The sequence below is a fragment of the Octodon degus genome, unplaced genomic scaffold (assembly GCF_000260255.1).
Source record: "Octodon degus isolate 3935 unplaced genomic scaffold, OctDeg1.0 scaffold00004, whole genome shotgun sequence".
Classification (NCBI taxonomy): Eukaryota; Metazoa; Chordata; class Mammalia; order Rodentia; family Octodontidae; genus Octodon; species Octodon degus.
The window spans coordinates 24,128,797-24,143,823 of record NW_004524580.1 but is presented as its reverse complement, the minus strand read 5'-3'; the positions used below and the strand labels follow the sequence as shown (position 1 = coordinate 24,143,823).

Below are 15,027 nucleotides of genomic sequence, written 5' to 3'. Positions count from 1 at the left end.
CAGCAGAAATGGGCATGGAAAAGCTAGAGTCCTCGGAGCATACCTTCTTATATTTTTATTTTTGAATCACACACTATTCCAAAAACTTTAAATAAAGTAATTGACAGTCAGGGTACCCTTTTTTAGCTACTAGAATGTTAGGGCTTGTTGCCATATATGTATGGTTTTGTTTTGTTGGTTTTTGTTTTGTTTTGTTTTGTTTTCTGGAACCGGGGATTGAACTCAGGCCCTTGCACTTGCCAGGCAAGCATTTATTCTACTGAGCTATCTCCCCGGCCCCTGTCTGTATTTCTTTAAAGCAGGGTCTCACTGTGTAGGTCAGGGTGATCTTTGAGCTCACTCTGTAGCCCAGGTTCACCTTGAACTTGCAGCGATTCTCCTGCCTCAGCCTCCCAAGGGCTGAGATTGCAGGTGCTTATTCTTAATCATGTGTGCTCCTCCTGTGCGTCTCTCTGCCAGCCTGCAAGTGCAATGGGCACGCGGACACCTGCCACTTCGACATTAACATGTGGATAGCATCAGGGAATCGCAGCGGCGGTGTCTGCAACAACTGTCAGCACAACACAGAGGGTCAGCACTGCCAGCGTTGCAAGCCAGGCTTCTACCGTGACCTCCGCAGACCCTTCTCTGCTCCAGACGCTTGCAAAGGTAAGTGAACGCACAGCACATGGGGGGGAAAAAAAGATTGATAGGAGCAAAAATTTTGAATTTGTTAGATGAAAGCAGTACACTATTCACAAGGATTGTCTTCTTTCTCACTCCCCGTGGAGTGAAGTCATTTCCTATAGTGACTCATAAAAGGAAAAGGCAAGCTGACTAATAAAAGGAAAAGGACTGGTGACTGGGAGCAATCTTGAAGATAATCTTGAGATTAAATATGTGAGTAAGATTTGGGGAGGCTGAGTCAGGAAGGTCACAAGTTCAAGCCCCGTCTGGGTGATTTAGCCACTTGGCAAGGCCCTGTCTCAGAACAACAAATAAAACACAGGCTAGGTCTATAGCTCGGTGTAAACGCCTTTTGTTCAATCCCAATATCAAGAAGGACAGAAGCTCACAGAGAGCACATTGGCCAAGCATTGGCTGTGACTCATCCACATGGCTGACACTGACAAAGGTTCTACAATCTGAGGTACAGGATCTCAGGATAATTCCTGAGGGCATTTCACTGACCTTCTCAGACCAAAAAACTACAACTCTTGTTGCACAGGTCCTGCTTTACCTTGGTCTTAACCATCCAGTAGAAAAGTATGAAGATGAAATATAGGAAGTAAAGCCATGTTGTTATGTTGAGCTGTGGGGAACTCAAGTCAATAATTTCTGACATTGCCAGTTAAACAGAAGACCCAATGCTATTATGGGCTACTGGACTCTTTTAGAATATTTTGCTGAGTTTACACACCTATAATATTCAACAACAGATCTTAAAAAAATTGGGGTATAACTATGAATGTCCATTTTGTATCTGTGTATTCAAAGTGGTTGGGATAGATATATAGTTGCATTCTCTTAATGAATAGAATGATTTTTTCTAATGGTGTTTGTAAGTAGGATCACAAGTCTGCATCTTGTACAGCAATTAACCACTAAGAAGAATTTATGCAGTGTATTATTTGTTGAAACTGTACTTTCGATTTGATTTGAAACTGTCTCATTGCTATATGTTTATCAATAAAACTTTGAAAAGAAAAAAAAGAAGGACAGAAGGAAAGGAAGAAAGAAAGGAAGGAAGGAAGAAAGAAAGAAAGAAAGAAAGATTGCTCCTTATTACATACATGTATTTTGGCATATTTTTTTTAAACTGGGGAAAAAAGTAAATATTAAGAATTATCCAGCTGGACTCAGTTTAGAGGATCCCAATTTTGCTGGCAGAATCCAATGCATCATACTCGGGAGCCAGCTGCACATACACCTTCTTCTCTCCATCAGGCCTGACTAAGTTATTGTCCTTGGCAACTCAATGTCATAGAGCTTCTTTACAGCTTGTTTGATTTGGTGCTTATTGGCTTTGACATGCACAATGAATACGAATGTGTGGTTGTCCTCCATCTTTTCTGTGGCTGACTGTGTTGATCAGAGGGAACTTGACGATGGCATAGTGGTCAAGCTTGTTTCTACTGGGAGCGCTCTTCAAGGGTGTTTGGGCTGCCTCCGGAGCCGCGGTGTCTTGGGACAGCAGAAGGTGGGTGATATTCGTATCTTCTTCTTTTTGTGGCTGTGGATGCCTTGCAGCACGAAGCTTTTGCTTTGGCTTCAGCTTTGGGAGGGGCAGGGGCTTCCTTCTTTCCCTTCTTGGTAAAAAGACTCTGGTGTAGTTTACTTGGGAAAAAAAAAAAAGATTAGAATTTTAAGAGATCTGCCTGATTTGTGTGACATTCCTTGCAACACGTGAGTAGGGAAGCACGTGCAAAGCCCAAGCACACGTGGTGGCCCGTGTGGCTCTCTACCTCAGCACTTCCGGCTGTCAGCCTGGAATTCGAGAGATGACAGGGCCGCTCAGCACTCACGCAGATTGATGACTGCGCCCTTCCTTTCCCTGCCAAGGACGCCTTGTTCCAGCTCAGAAAAAATGGTGACAGGAAGGGAGCGACACAATGGGAAGTGAGCACGGAAAACCTTGGGTTTTTTAGAAAGGAAAAAAAAATCATTCTTTAAAATACACATTTTTAGCTTCAGGGAGAAGATACAAAATCTCTGCACGGCCTTGGGATAGGCCCCTTGTTGCCAACTTGGCCTCTGACACAGCAGTGAGCAGATCAGGGCATAGCTCGCTTTCATACCAGGCTCCAGATCTGAGTTTGTATGGGAATATTTCTCCAAGAATTCTATCTTACTCCAATGCCCCAGACTTTCATTTAAACAGGTTTCGAGCCCGCCGTGCCTGTGGATCCCTGTGCCACTTCCTGGATCCCTCTCTTTGGACTCTGAATTCCCCGTATGTATAATTTCTCCCTGTGATGTTATGAGCACTAACATATATGTGCGTATGAGATCAACGTTTAACATAGTGCCTGACATGTAGTCAGCCCTCAAGAAATAAAAACTAGTATTGTAGTAAAGTTGTCCTATAAACTAAAAACTGGATATTATAGTGCTGCTAGCATTTATTGATTCAAAATGCCATATGTCAAAGATAATTACTTCTTTAAAAACCACAGTGCCTTATGGACTAAAATAAAGGAGCTTTATCTGCATAGGGTGACTACAGGGACCACTATAAAAATAGCTTGGAACGGGAAGAGATCCTATCCTAACACCATGCCATACCAGATATGTTCTAATACATAGGGATGTCTATCTGGGCATCCCATAGCCTCTGACCCCAAGCACAAATATCCAAAACTTAGAAGGCATGAATCACCACACTGAGAAAAGAGGAAAAGGGAAGAAGAATAGCTTAGATAAGTTAACAGCCTTGGACAACAGGTACAATTTCAAGAAGATTCTTTTTCATAGCATTTGCTTTAAACAGTATGCTGTACAGAAGAGCTAATATGTTCACTCCTTTATTCCTTCATTTATTCATTCATTCAGAACTTTATATTGAGTGCCTGTGATGTGCCCAGATTTGGAATGCACCAGAGAACAAAACAAAGATTCTTGCCTTTAAGGAGTATACATTCTAGCAGAGGAGACAGCCAATAAATTAAATTGATAAGAAATCAGTGGGTGAGAGGTGATACGTGGCGGCCTCACTGAAGTGGAACAAATAAAACAAGGAAAGAGGGATTGAAGGTCCCGGTGTGTAAGGCGGGAAGGAGTGGCATGGTACGTGCCCATAAGGATGATGGGGTGGGTAGCACTGAGAAGGTGACTCTAGAGTGAATCAGTAAGGAAGATAGACAAACATGTAACTGGGGAAGAGCACTGTGGGCAAATGCCTAAGCCATGCCCCAAGACAGGAAGGTGACAGAGGAGTCAAGGAGGAAAGCAGGGAGGTCAGCATCAGTGTGGGAGTTGGGGAGCAACAGGAAGTGAGATCAGAGAAGGGAACTGGAATAGGGGTGACCCACCTTCCCTGTGGGCCACTATAAACACCTCCACTTCACTTGGAGTGAAATGATGTGCCAGTAGAAGGGGTTCAAGCAGAGAGGTGTGGTGTGACTTGGCCTTTACAGGGTTGCTGCTGCGTTACCCAGAGGCAGGTGCTCCACACCGAACTTGCCCTACTAGCTTTCAGCATTAGCTGAAGTTAACAAACTCCAGAAGGTGGTCCTGGGCCGGTACCACTGTCTCCACCCAGAAAATGCGTTGGAGATGAAAATCCATGGGCCCCAACAAAGACAAACTCATTCAGAATTTGTATTGACAAGGGCTTGGTAATCTGAGTACAACAGGCCTTAGCAAGCCCTGCACAGTGATTATGATGTACAATGAAGTCTGAAAAACACCTTTTTAAATGATGTCCCCAATTTCGTGAGATTTAAAGCAAATTTCTAACATTTTGCTAGCACTTGAACATATAATTTGTGCTGGGATAGCAAACAGGAGATTATTTGCATTAATAAAAGACCAAAGGGAATAATGAAAGAAAACATCAGAAGATTGACCAGGGTAGATGGCTTTTTGGTTTTTGTTGTTTTGTTTGTTTGTTTGTTTGTTTTGTTTTGTTTTTCTTTTTGAAACAAGGTTTTGCAATGCAGTTCAGGCTGCCCTTGAGCTCACTTTATAGCCCAGGCTGATCTCGAACTCACAACAATCCTCCTGCCTCAGCCTCCTGAGTGCTGGGATTACGGGCATGGGCCACCACACCGGGCTGATCGTGGCTAGATTTTAAAGGCTCTTGACTACTATCCTAAAAAATGTTCATGTTTAGTTCCTAGGGCACTGGGAGCCACTGCAATAATTTAGTTAGAGAAATGTTATATACTTACAATATATTCTAATTATGTATAGCTCAGATTGATTTGAAAGCACTGCATATTATTCGTTGCCTTTTATTGCTAATTACTTTTTTTTTCAAAATTTTATTGATAAACAGATAGCAATTAGACAGTTTCAAATCAAATCGGAAGTACAGTTTCAGCAAATAATACACTGTGTATATTCTTCTTAGTGGTTGATTGCTGTACAAGATGCGGACTTGAAATCCTATTTACAAACACCATTAGAACAAATCATTCTATTCATTAAGAGAATGCAACTATATATCTATCCTAACCACTTTGAATACACAGATACAAAATGGACATTCATCTGTATACCCTATTTTTTCTAAGTTCCGTTATTGAATATTATAGGTGTGTAAACTCAGCAAAATATTCTAAAAGAGTCCAGTAGCCCATAATAGCATTGGGTCTTCTGTTTAACTGGCAATGTCAGAAATTATTGACCTGAGTCCCCCACAGCTCAACATAACAACATGGCTTTACTTCCTATATTTCGTCTTCATACTTTTCTACTGGATGGTTAAGACCAAGGTAAAGCAGGACCTGTTATTGCTAATTACTTTTAAGCTGGTTCTGTAAAATCATAAAACCGATAAAGTACTTTTTAATGCCTAGGTCTAACCAGTAGAAAAGAGAAAGAGAAAACAGAACTGGTTTACTGGCAGGCTGACTTGGAGCCAAAATAAATAAACCTTTTGTTTATTTTGGTTTAATTTTATTTTAGTTTTTGTTGCTGCTCTGTGTTAAAGCTATGGTTTGTATTCTTACTAAATGTAAAACAGTTACCAGCATTAGCTTTTTAAATCTCAGATTACTCATAACTTCAGAGTTTTATAAAGAAAGATACAGACGAGGAGTCTGTAAAAGAAAACAAATGACTCCTTGTTCGTGGTCATTAGTAACTTATACAGCTAACCCAGGGACTTTCATGGAGGAGGTTTTATAGGTTCGGGTCCACAAACTATCAGTTCTATGAAAATGAACAAAAATGTGAGAATATAGTTAAAATTAACAGAACTATGAGTTTTTACTATTTTTTTAGCCCATGAAAATATCTGAACATTTTTCCACATTAATGAACTTGAGCAATTAGGATATTGTTAAAGCTTTCTCTTTCACTCAGCAAATTTATTCTTTCTTTCTTTCTTTCTTTCTTTCTTTCTTTCTTTCTTTCTTTCTTTCTTTCTTTCTTTCTTTCTGTGGTACCAGAGATTGAACTCAGGACCTTGCACTTGCCAGGCAAGCACTTACTCCACTGAGCATCTCCCCGGCCCCTCATCCCTCAGTAAATTCTTATGGAGCACGAAGGAGTCCTTGTTCCTAGACGTTAGCACTACAGGAGAGAGCTTTTTCATACCTATAGTGTCCATATACATACATGTATACAGGCACCTAGTCGCACACATACACACAGGTGCCATCAGGAGTGTCCTGTGAGTATCAAGGGAAGTACATGGAGGAGAAATGACTACATGCTAAAGGTTCTGAAGGGGCACACCCATCAGAGATAATGACCAGTGCAAAACAGGAACAGAAGGAAGACATAAGACAGCATTTTCTGTCAACTGAGAAAGGTTCAGTTGGGGTAAGAATGAGCAGGGCCGGGTGTGGTGGTGCACGCCTGCAGTCCCAGCAAGCAGGAGGATCACTGTGAGTTCAAGGCCAGCCTAGACGACACAGTGAGGCCCTATATCAAAACACGAACAAACAAACAAACAAACAAACAAAAAAGCCCTATGAAGATGGGAGTAGCAGAGAGGAGTGACTGACCATAGGTGCCTTCACTTGGAGCCTCGTCAGCAATGAGCAAGGGGTAGGACTACCCAGAGGCAGGGAATCACTGGCCCAGTAAGTATGCTTTCCCTAAGACCTGCGAACAGCCAAGTGTTAGACACCAAAGCTGTTCTGATGAGAACTCTACCAAGACTACATTAACACATTCTAAAAATGAAACAGAACCCTTTATACAAAATACGAGAATTGTAGCATGGTTTGTCTGGATGAGTTCTTCAGCCCTTTCAATTGCCAGGGGATCTGCCTTTATCTTGGATACTGAAAGACTAGAAACTACTATCGATAAGTCCTATTGCTCATTCTTGGCTTTAAAAAAAAAATGTACTTGCATGTTTTTTAATGCATCAAGTAGGGAAATTATAAAAATAGCTAATACCAACTTAGTTCTTTCAGCACAATTTGCAGGAGATGCATAAGTTAGTAGGGAGGATCTGTGTTTCCTTCTCTTTCTCTAGACAGTCCTTGCATCTCAGGGTAAACTCAACGAAGGGCTGTGAATGTTCATTTCGTGGCCCTGTGAGGACATGTCTAGGGCAAAGCGCCCAGTATCTGCTTCACTAGCTTTGGTCTCCTGACAGGCAACTCTTTCAGAATAGTACTCTGTTGCTGTCTTCCCTTTTCTGAGCCCGTAGCAGATCCCAACATTTACTAGACCACCTCAACGTTCTCTTCCTAAGTAGTCTCCATAATACACCATTCCATTGCCAATACGTTGGACAACATTTCACTATTATTTAGCAATATTTTTCCTATCATTTATTTCTTCCTTAGCTATGCTCCTACATTACCTCTTCTTTTATTACCTCTAATAATACAGCTAAGGACACACAAGTTAAGAAACCTAATGTTGTTTACTATTTGCAGTATGCCAAACTTTGTGAAAGGTGCTGATAGAGATGTTGCTGTAGTGTTTTTCCTCCCTGTCAGTTCCCAATTCAATTTCACAAGAAAAGCTGAAAATTAAAACTATCTGTGTGTGGTTCCATCCACAACACGGATGATGCTTTCCAAGATGAGAAGTTTCTTACATTTGCTATCCTGAGTTTACCACGGCAGAAAAACCCCCTGCTGCAGAAGGTGTGGTCCACCAATTAGCCTCATGGCCTCATCCATCTGATTAGAAATGCAGCAACTCTCATCCCACTCAGGCCCAATCAGAGATGCTCTTTGACTCACTCCCCAGGTGGTAGAACCTTACGAAAAGCTTTTCAACAAAGACTGCAAGCATTTCAGCCCTTACTCTACAATTACAATTTTAAAATCAGGTAGTCAGCACACCCCACCTACCCAGGCATCCAATTCAGCCAAGGTTTACTATTTGTATGCTTAGCGACTTAGCATTTTTAAAATACATTATGGAGAAAATTAAAAGAAAAATAGAAATCTATAAAAATGTGTTTTGTGGCATAGTATTCCCCACAGTTTGGCCCATAGACCACTAATTCCATGAGTTTTTAACAGGAATAATATCATTTTCCAGAGGGCATATTTCTCTTTGGCCCTCAAACTGAGGCAATGATGAATTGATTAAAGGCTTCTTCAGGATTTCTCAGAGCCTAGTATTCTAATATTCATTTGTAAACCTTGTTTTCTTTTGCACCCACACCCGTATGGAGATATCACTTGGGAAGGCATATTCTAGAAGGTTCCTGGAAGATTTGTTTCTCATGATCAAGTGCTAGAACCTACAAGTGAATAGGAAAAAGAAACCTTAGGCTCTGCAGGATAGCTCTGTGGCAGAGCACCTGTCCAGTCTGTGCAAAGCCCTGGGTTCCATCCACAGCACTGAAGAAAGAGAGAGAGAGAGAGAGAGAGAGAGAGAGAGAGAGAGAGAGAGAAGAGAGAGAGAGAGAGAGAAGAGATTCAGGAGAGAAGGGGGAAAGAAGGAAAGGAAGGGAGGGAGGGAGAAGGGGAAAGAAGGAGAAACAAAAAAAGAAAAAAAAATCTGTTCTAACAGTGAGATGATCACAAAGGTAATATTAAGTAGGCCTGCGCAGTGGCTGGGGTTTGATCCCTGGCATGCCTGTGCTGGCCCTGTCCTCAGGGAGTGCTGAGATGGTGACTGAGACCGGGCGTGGTGCTGCGTGTCCTGTAATCCCAGCACGTGGGAGGCTGAAAACAGGTGAATCACTATGAGTCCGATCTGTATAGTGAGACCCTGTAGACCCCATACTGTGTAGACCCTGTACTAAATACATTAAAAAAAGAAAAAATATGAAGTAGACCTAGATCGCCTCTCTCCTTTCCTAGTTTTCATCTTCTCTGGAGTGGGAAACCTGAGAGAGCAGCCCAACTAAATGTACTAGAAGTATATAAGTTATAGCTCAACCCGGTCCCAAAAGCCCATCTTGAAGGTCTCCTCTATGGCAGGTACTGCAGTAAGCAGCAGAGCCGTAAAGATGAAAAGGTCCCGTTCCCTAAATGACCTTAGTTCTAGATGAGGAGAAACCGAGAAACAGTCACATCGGTTTACTGCATGGGAGTGTCAGCGATGACCGTGCGGCCGCGATAGCTGACTTTTGGTCACAGCGTGCAGTGCATTCACGGTTCAAAGGCCTGTGTGCATTAATACATGATTGTGACACTCCACTATTTAGGACCAAAGTGAAATGACAAATCACACTAAGCACCTTAAGGAGTGCCTGTGGGGCTGGAGTGAAGGTGAATTGAGAAAAGACTTCCTCGAAGAGATCGTTCAGTCTTTCTTTAGTGGATGCTTTTATCTTTTTTCCTCTAATGCTGCAGAAACACAAAACTTGTCCTACTTTCCAACCTCCATGATGGCTTTCACTGCCTTTGATGACATGATCTAAAACTGAAAGCGTGGATGTCTTCGGAGTCTTTAGAGAGCACCTACCATACGTGTAATAGAATTTTTCCATTAATGCATTCAACAAACACAGTGACTCAACCTCTGGGCTCTGTTCCTACTTATGTATCCAACTTCCAAACGAGCAAAGCCAAAGGCTTGCAGGCCCTGATGAATGTTGTAAGCTGTTCTTTCCCTCTCGATTGCCTGATAAGCCCTATGCTAAATTCTGTGGTCCTTATGTGTATGCCTTACGTTCACGGTCATAAATTCATCAAACCTGAATAAACAGGGGCCTGAACCAAATCTCTTGGCCCATAAATTTATTCCTGTGAGCAATTAAATCATCTGTGTTCTCACTTCCCCTTTATTTCATCCTTAACCGAAATCTACTGTGGGACCCAGACAATCAACTGCACATTCCCATGCCAAGAAATCACTTCTGAGGATTTTAGAGAGGTTGTTTGCTTTTTTAAGACAAGCGGAGATCATTGAAGCTGAATTTATTTCTACAACTCGGTGGAAAAAAGTGTTTTAAAAGACAGTGCATTTAAGGTCTGTAAACACAAGGGAAAATGTGAATCTCTCCAGCTGAATCTAGGGCTGAGAGCAAGAAGAGGCTCAAACTGGCTATGGAGAGACATGGGGAAGGAGAGAAATGTTATTCTCCCTAAGCTGAGTTGCTTGGAGCAGTTGGCCTTTCTCTTCTGAAGGAACATGATCTCTTAAAGGAACTCATTTGAAGCCTCTAGTCATTTACACGGCTTCGGTATCCTAAAACCAAAGTAGATGTTTCTACTGCGGGTCTATTAAAATTGCAAGACTAACCCTACCACACAGTGGTGTGCTGGCTTTTGGCCAGAGGTGGTGGTGGGGCGTCCTAATTTGTAGTGTCGGCCAATTTCTATGGCTTAAATATTTGCACTCCAGCCAATTTCAAGCTACTACACCATCTTTGTCAGGAAATGAGACGCAAAGCCAAACAGAGAAATTGTTTCTCTCAGGACGAGGTCAAGCGTCCGCCTTCCCAGCCTGCTTCTCTGATCTCGAACACTGCTCTCTCTGGCTGTTTGTTGGTTCCGAAATCTAGATGTGGATTGAATCACTCGGGACCATTTAGTGAAAATATACAGCCTCGGAGCCCTGAGCAAAACCTACTGACTCGGCTCTCCAGCAAGTTCTGGATCAGAAACCCACATTTCTTTTTCTTTTTTCTTTCTTTCTTTCTTTTCTTTTTTTTTTTTTTTTTTTTTTCTATTTTAGGGAAGAGTCTACAGGATGTTCAGGGTCTCACTACTAGATCGGACTCGTAGTGATCCACCTGTTTACAGCCTCCCAAGAGCTGGGATTACAGGCACGTGCAACCATGCCTAGTCTCAATTTCTGTCTCAGTGTTCCCTGGGGGCGGGGCCGGCACGGCAGGTGCTGGGATTGAAGCCCCAGAAACCCACATTTCTTAACAATCCATCATTCGTAGTTCTAATTCAGCCTTTTGGCCTGCTGGGCAGCATCTGAGAACCACTCCTGTTTCCTCAGTGAGCTCTGTTCACTGTCATCCTTGGATGTAAGATGGCGAGCTCGCAATCTATGTAACTCAGTCTACTCACTGAATGAACAGTCCTCTGGTGGAAAATCCTAAGGGCTTACTAAAACTCTGGCTAGACACCTTTTCTCTGGCTCACTGAGAGATACAAATGCTAGTTACCATTCATGTTAGTTGTCTTCTCCACCTAAGACAACTTAGGCTTTTCTCCAAAAAGATTTCTGGCAGAAATTCTAAATGTAACCATTTCCAAATAAGTATCTGGTCATTTCAACTGGAGAAGCCTTTTTTATTCATGGTACACAATTATTTACCACCAATACGTCATAGTCTAAAGGACATTAGATACAGCAATTAACCACTAAGAAGAATATATGCAGTGTGTTATTCGTTGAAACTGTACTTCCGATTTGATTTGAAACTGTCTCATTGCTGTTTATCAATAAAATTTTGGAAAAAAAAAATAAAGGACATTAGAGGGCTGGCCAAATAGTTCAGTGGATTAAAGCACCTGCAAGCAGGCACAGGGGCCAGGAGTTCGATCCCTGGGCCTGCCTTGCCGGCCCTGCCCCCGGGGGTGGGCTGAGACAGCGGTTGAGACTGGGCATGATGGTGCACCTGTAATCCCAGCTCTTGGGAGGCTAGAACACGGGTGTATCTCTGTAAGTCAGATCTGTGTAGTGAGACCCTGTAGACCCTTACTGAAATACAGAAATAAAAATAAAAAATTGAGTGGGTATGAGATATAATAATTATTCTGACAGTTTTTGATAGAAAAATTTCCCCTACTTTAGTAGAACATGTTTAAAACTGATGCTGAGAAATGCCTTGTAGAGCATAAGTAACCCTCTCTTTAGAAAATAGCTAGTTAGTGCTTTTACAATAAATTTGATTTTATGACAAGACAGTTTTGAAGTAGTACACAGTGTCTCCATATTTACAGAAAAATAAACAACCAGCAAAGAAAGCAGTACACATTCCCTGTCAAAGTAAACAAGCTCTGAAAAGCCTGCCCTGCCCTTCCTTCCTCTGTGGAAGAGCGAAGTCAGTGGAGTCAGTGCCTTCTATCAGAAACTGAATAAAATTGTCCACGGTTCTTTTCCCTACAACCTAAACCAAGTTGCTGAGATGGCACCCACTTGCCTGATTAGGGTCGCTCTGAGCAGCTCATTTGTCAAGAAAGGGTCCTAGTGTTCACATCTCTTTTTTCTTCTTTCTACTTCCTGATTTCAATGGAAAGTGTTCAACCAGCAACAGCCCTGGGCCTTCACACTCTACTCAAACAGCACCTTCGCCAGGGCTCACCCGGGATCTACACTTAGCCCGGGCAGAGCTGGTGCCTGGTGTGCGGGTTTAATCCCCAGCTCCACCCAAGAAAAAAAGAAGAATCTGTGTTTCTCTGTTTACTCATGTTTTTATCAATTATTTCATTTTAATTAAACCCACAATACTTTATCCCAATAACACGTTTAGAAACCTGTGCACATCTTCTATTTTTCATGCTTGTGTCTGTGTCTTGCCCGTTGTTTCCCAAGGGTCACTAAGGTGTCTTCAAATAGTAACTGAGTGGCTCTCTGTGGCCTTTCAAATCCTAGCTTTGGCAAAGCCACATGCGTCCATTTCATGTTGTATAAACAACATAGACATCTTTGTTTTATATTGAAACCGACTGTGAATGATTCCAGCATAGAATCAATATGAAGTAACTGTTTTTGAAAAGCAAACTTGAAAAAGAATCAGTGACTTGGCAGTAATGGCTGGGAAACTTTAGTCTTAGGAGTTTTTTTTCCCCTGAGCTAAAAAGAAAAACCAGAGGGTTAAAAGTGAAAAAGATATGGGGCCGGGGAGATGGCTCAGTAGAATAAGTTGCTTGCTTGCCAAACGCAAGGGCCTGAGTTCAATCCCCGGTTCCACCAAAAAAAAAAAAAAAGTGAAAAAGATAGAGAAAATGGATATGCCATGACAAAATAATCATTCTTAGACACTCCTTTAAAAAGATCAGATAATGTACATTGAAATTCACCCCCTACTGAGGAGAAACTTTATGAATTGATAAATAATAAAAGTCAAATTTGGAGAAAGACATGGACAAGGTCATGAAATTCTCTGAAACTTCTTCTCCAATAAAAAATTGGATTCACCAAAAGTAAACTACTATTCTGCTGATATGTGCAAATCAGCACTTATTGCTGATTTGACAAGCATGAAATTATCAAATTTAAATTATAAAATATCAAAACCTTCAGAAAATATGAAAAAAATCAAGAGGGGCATAAAGAAGCACCATTTGTGGACTGCTTCCATAGCGAGGCTTGGGGCTGGCTATTTACATAAAGTATGTCATTCCTCAGTCTTTCTGGGTTAGGTGGTATCCTTTCTATTTTACAAAAAGAACCCTGAGGTTCCCGTTGATTACCTAAGGTGTGCAGGCCCATTCAGCCAGTCAGCGGCCAGCCTAGAGTTTGGACTCAGGCTTTTGGACTGGAGAGTCCCTGATAGGTACAAAATCTATGTGACCTACAAAGATCCAAAGAATTGCACTTCACTGTGGCCTAGTTGAAAACAAAATAAGAAAAGCAGCCGGGCATGGTGGCCCATACTATAATCCCAACACCCGGGAGCCTGAGGCAAGAGGATTGCTGCTAGCCTGGGCTACAGAGTGAGTTCAAAGCCTGCCCGAACTGCAGAGCAAAATCCTGTCTCAAAAGAAAGGGGAAGAAAAGATAGCTAAGACGGTTATAAAGCTAGTTTCTTTTACTTCATTGAAAAGAAAGTTTTGGGCCGGGGAGATGGCTCAGAAGAATAAGTGTTTCCTGGCAAGTGCAAGAGTCTGAGTTCAATCCCCGGTTCCACCGAAAAGAAAAAGAAAAGAAAGTGTTATGTGTGTTCTAATACTTTTTTGGACAATATTTCATGCCTATATCTTGAACAACTAGTATAAATATAACAATATACATTGTATTAATTATTGTTGGTCTCCTACTAGCCTGTTTTGAAACTTATTTTTACTTTTTTCTGTTTAAAAATTTTAAAAGACAGAAAGAGGTAGAAATAATCAGATGTATTCTAGAGCCAGAAGTAATTTGTAATGGACCTAGATTTTCATTTTTTTAAATTGTGCTTTTTGGTTCTGAGTAAGGCCTTGCTTACTGATAAACAGCTACGCAAAATCTGAACCTAAATAGCTGTGTTCATCTTAAGGGGTTGTAGGATAAAAAAGATGGAGGTGACTAGAGGGTGCCCCAAACCAGCCAACAGAGAGGAGGTACTGAGAATAAACTGTACTCAGATTAACCGGGAAGCTCTCAAGCAGAATCCAGAAAGTCTCTACCAGTTACCCAAGCAGTTACTTCTCTAGGACAAAGAATTACAACTAAGTAAGTTAGATGAAAAGAGGACAAGGAATTTCAGACTGATTAATGTGAAAAAAAAATTATTTCAAAGGAGAGGTGTTTATGGGTGGAGAAAGTCTCCCGCAGAGGCACAATAGAGAGCTCTTATTACAAATAATAAATAAAAACCGGACTAAGTGAAGCATTAAATGTTGAAAATAGTCACGCCCTGGCGACTCAGAATAATTTACTCTTTGAGCATTTCAGTTTGCTATAGATTTATGGGGTGTTTTTCCTGTTCCAGCACCTCAGTAGTAGTGCTAAAATACTAGAAAAATCTACAAAAAGAGTGCATGAGTCTTTTAAGAGGTTTGTCAAAACATAAAACTATTTCAAGTGCATTACTTATGAAGAGGCACATTCATTCCTTCATTCACTCACTCAACAAAGACTCAGTTGCTTAAACACATCAGGCATCCCCCTGGGGCTTGCAGGTAAAGAGATGGAATGATGGGGTTCGAGCTTCCAGGCATCTCAGTGTATTAGAGGGATGGCAGCGAGATGAAAATCATGAAGAGATCAAAAGACCATCCATTAAGAAGTGTTCGTTAAGTGATACAATTCATCTGTTAAAAAAAAAAACTCCAGGGGGATAGAAATAAA

General features: G+C 41.5%; 1 protein-coding gene across 1 annotated transcript in view; it reads left to right on the top strand.

The window, feature by feature from the left end:
• Ntn4 (netrin 4) overlaps positions 1–15,027 on the top strand; it is a 113,713-nt gene that overhangs the window by 67,004 nt on the left and 31,682 nt on the right. The window contains exon 5 of the mRNA XM_004623799.2: positions 460–648. Within this exon, the coding sequence (XP_004623856.1) occupies positions 460–648 (189 nt within the window). The remainder of the gene's footprint in view (positions 1–459; positions 649–15,027) is intronic.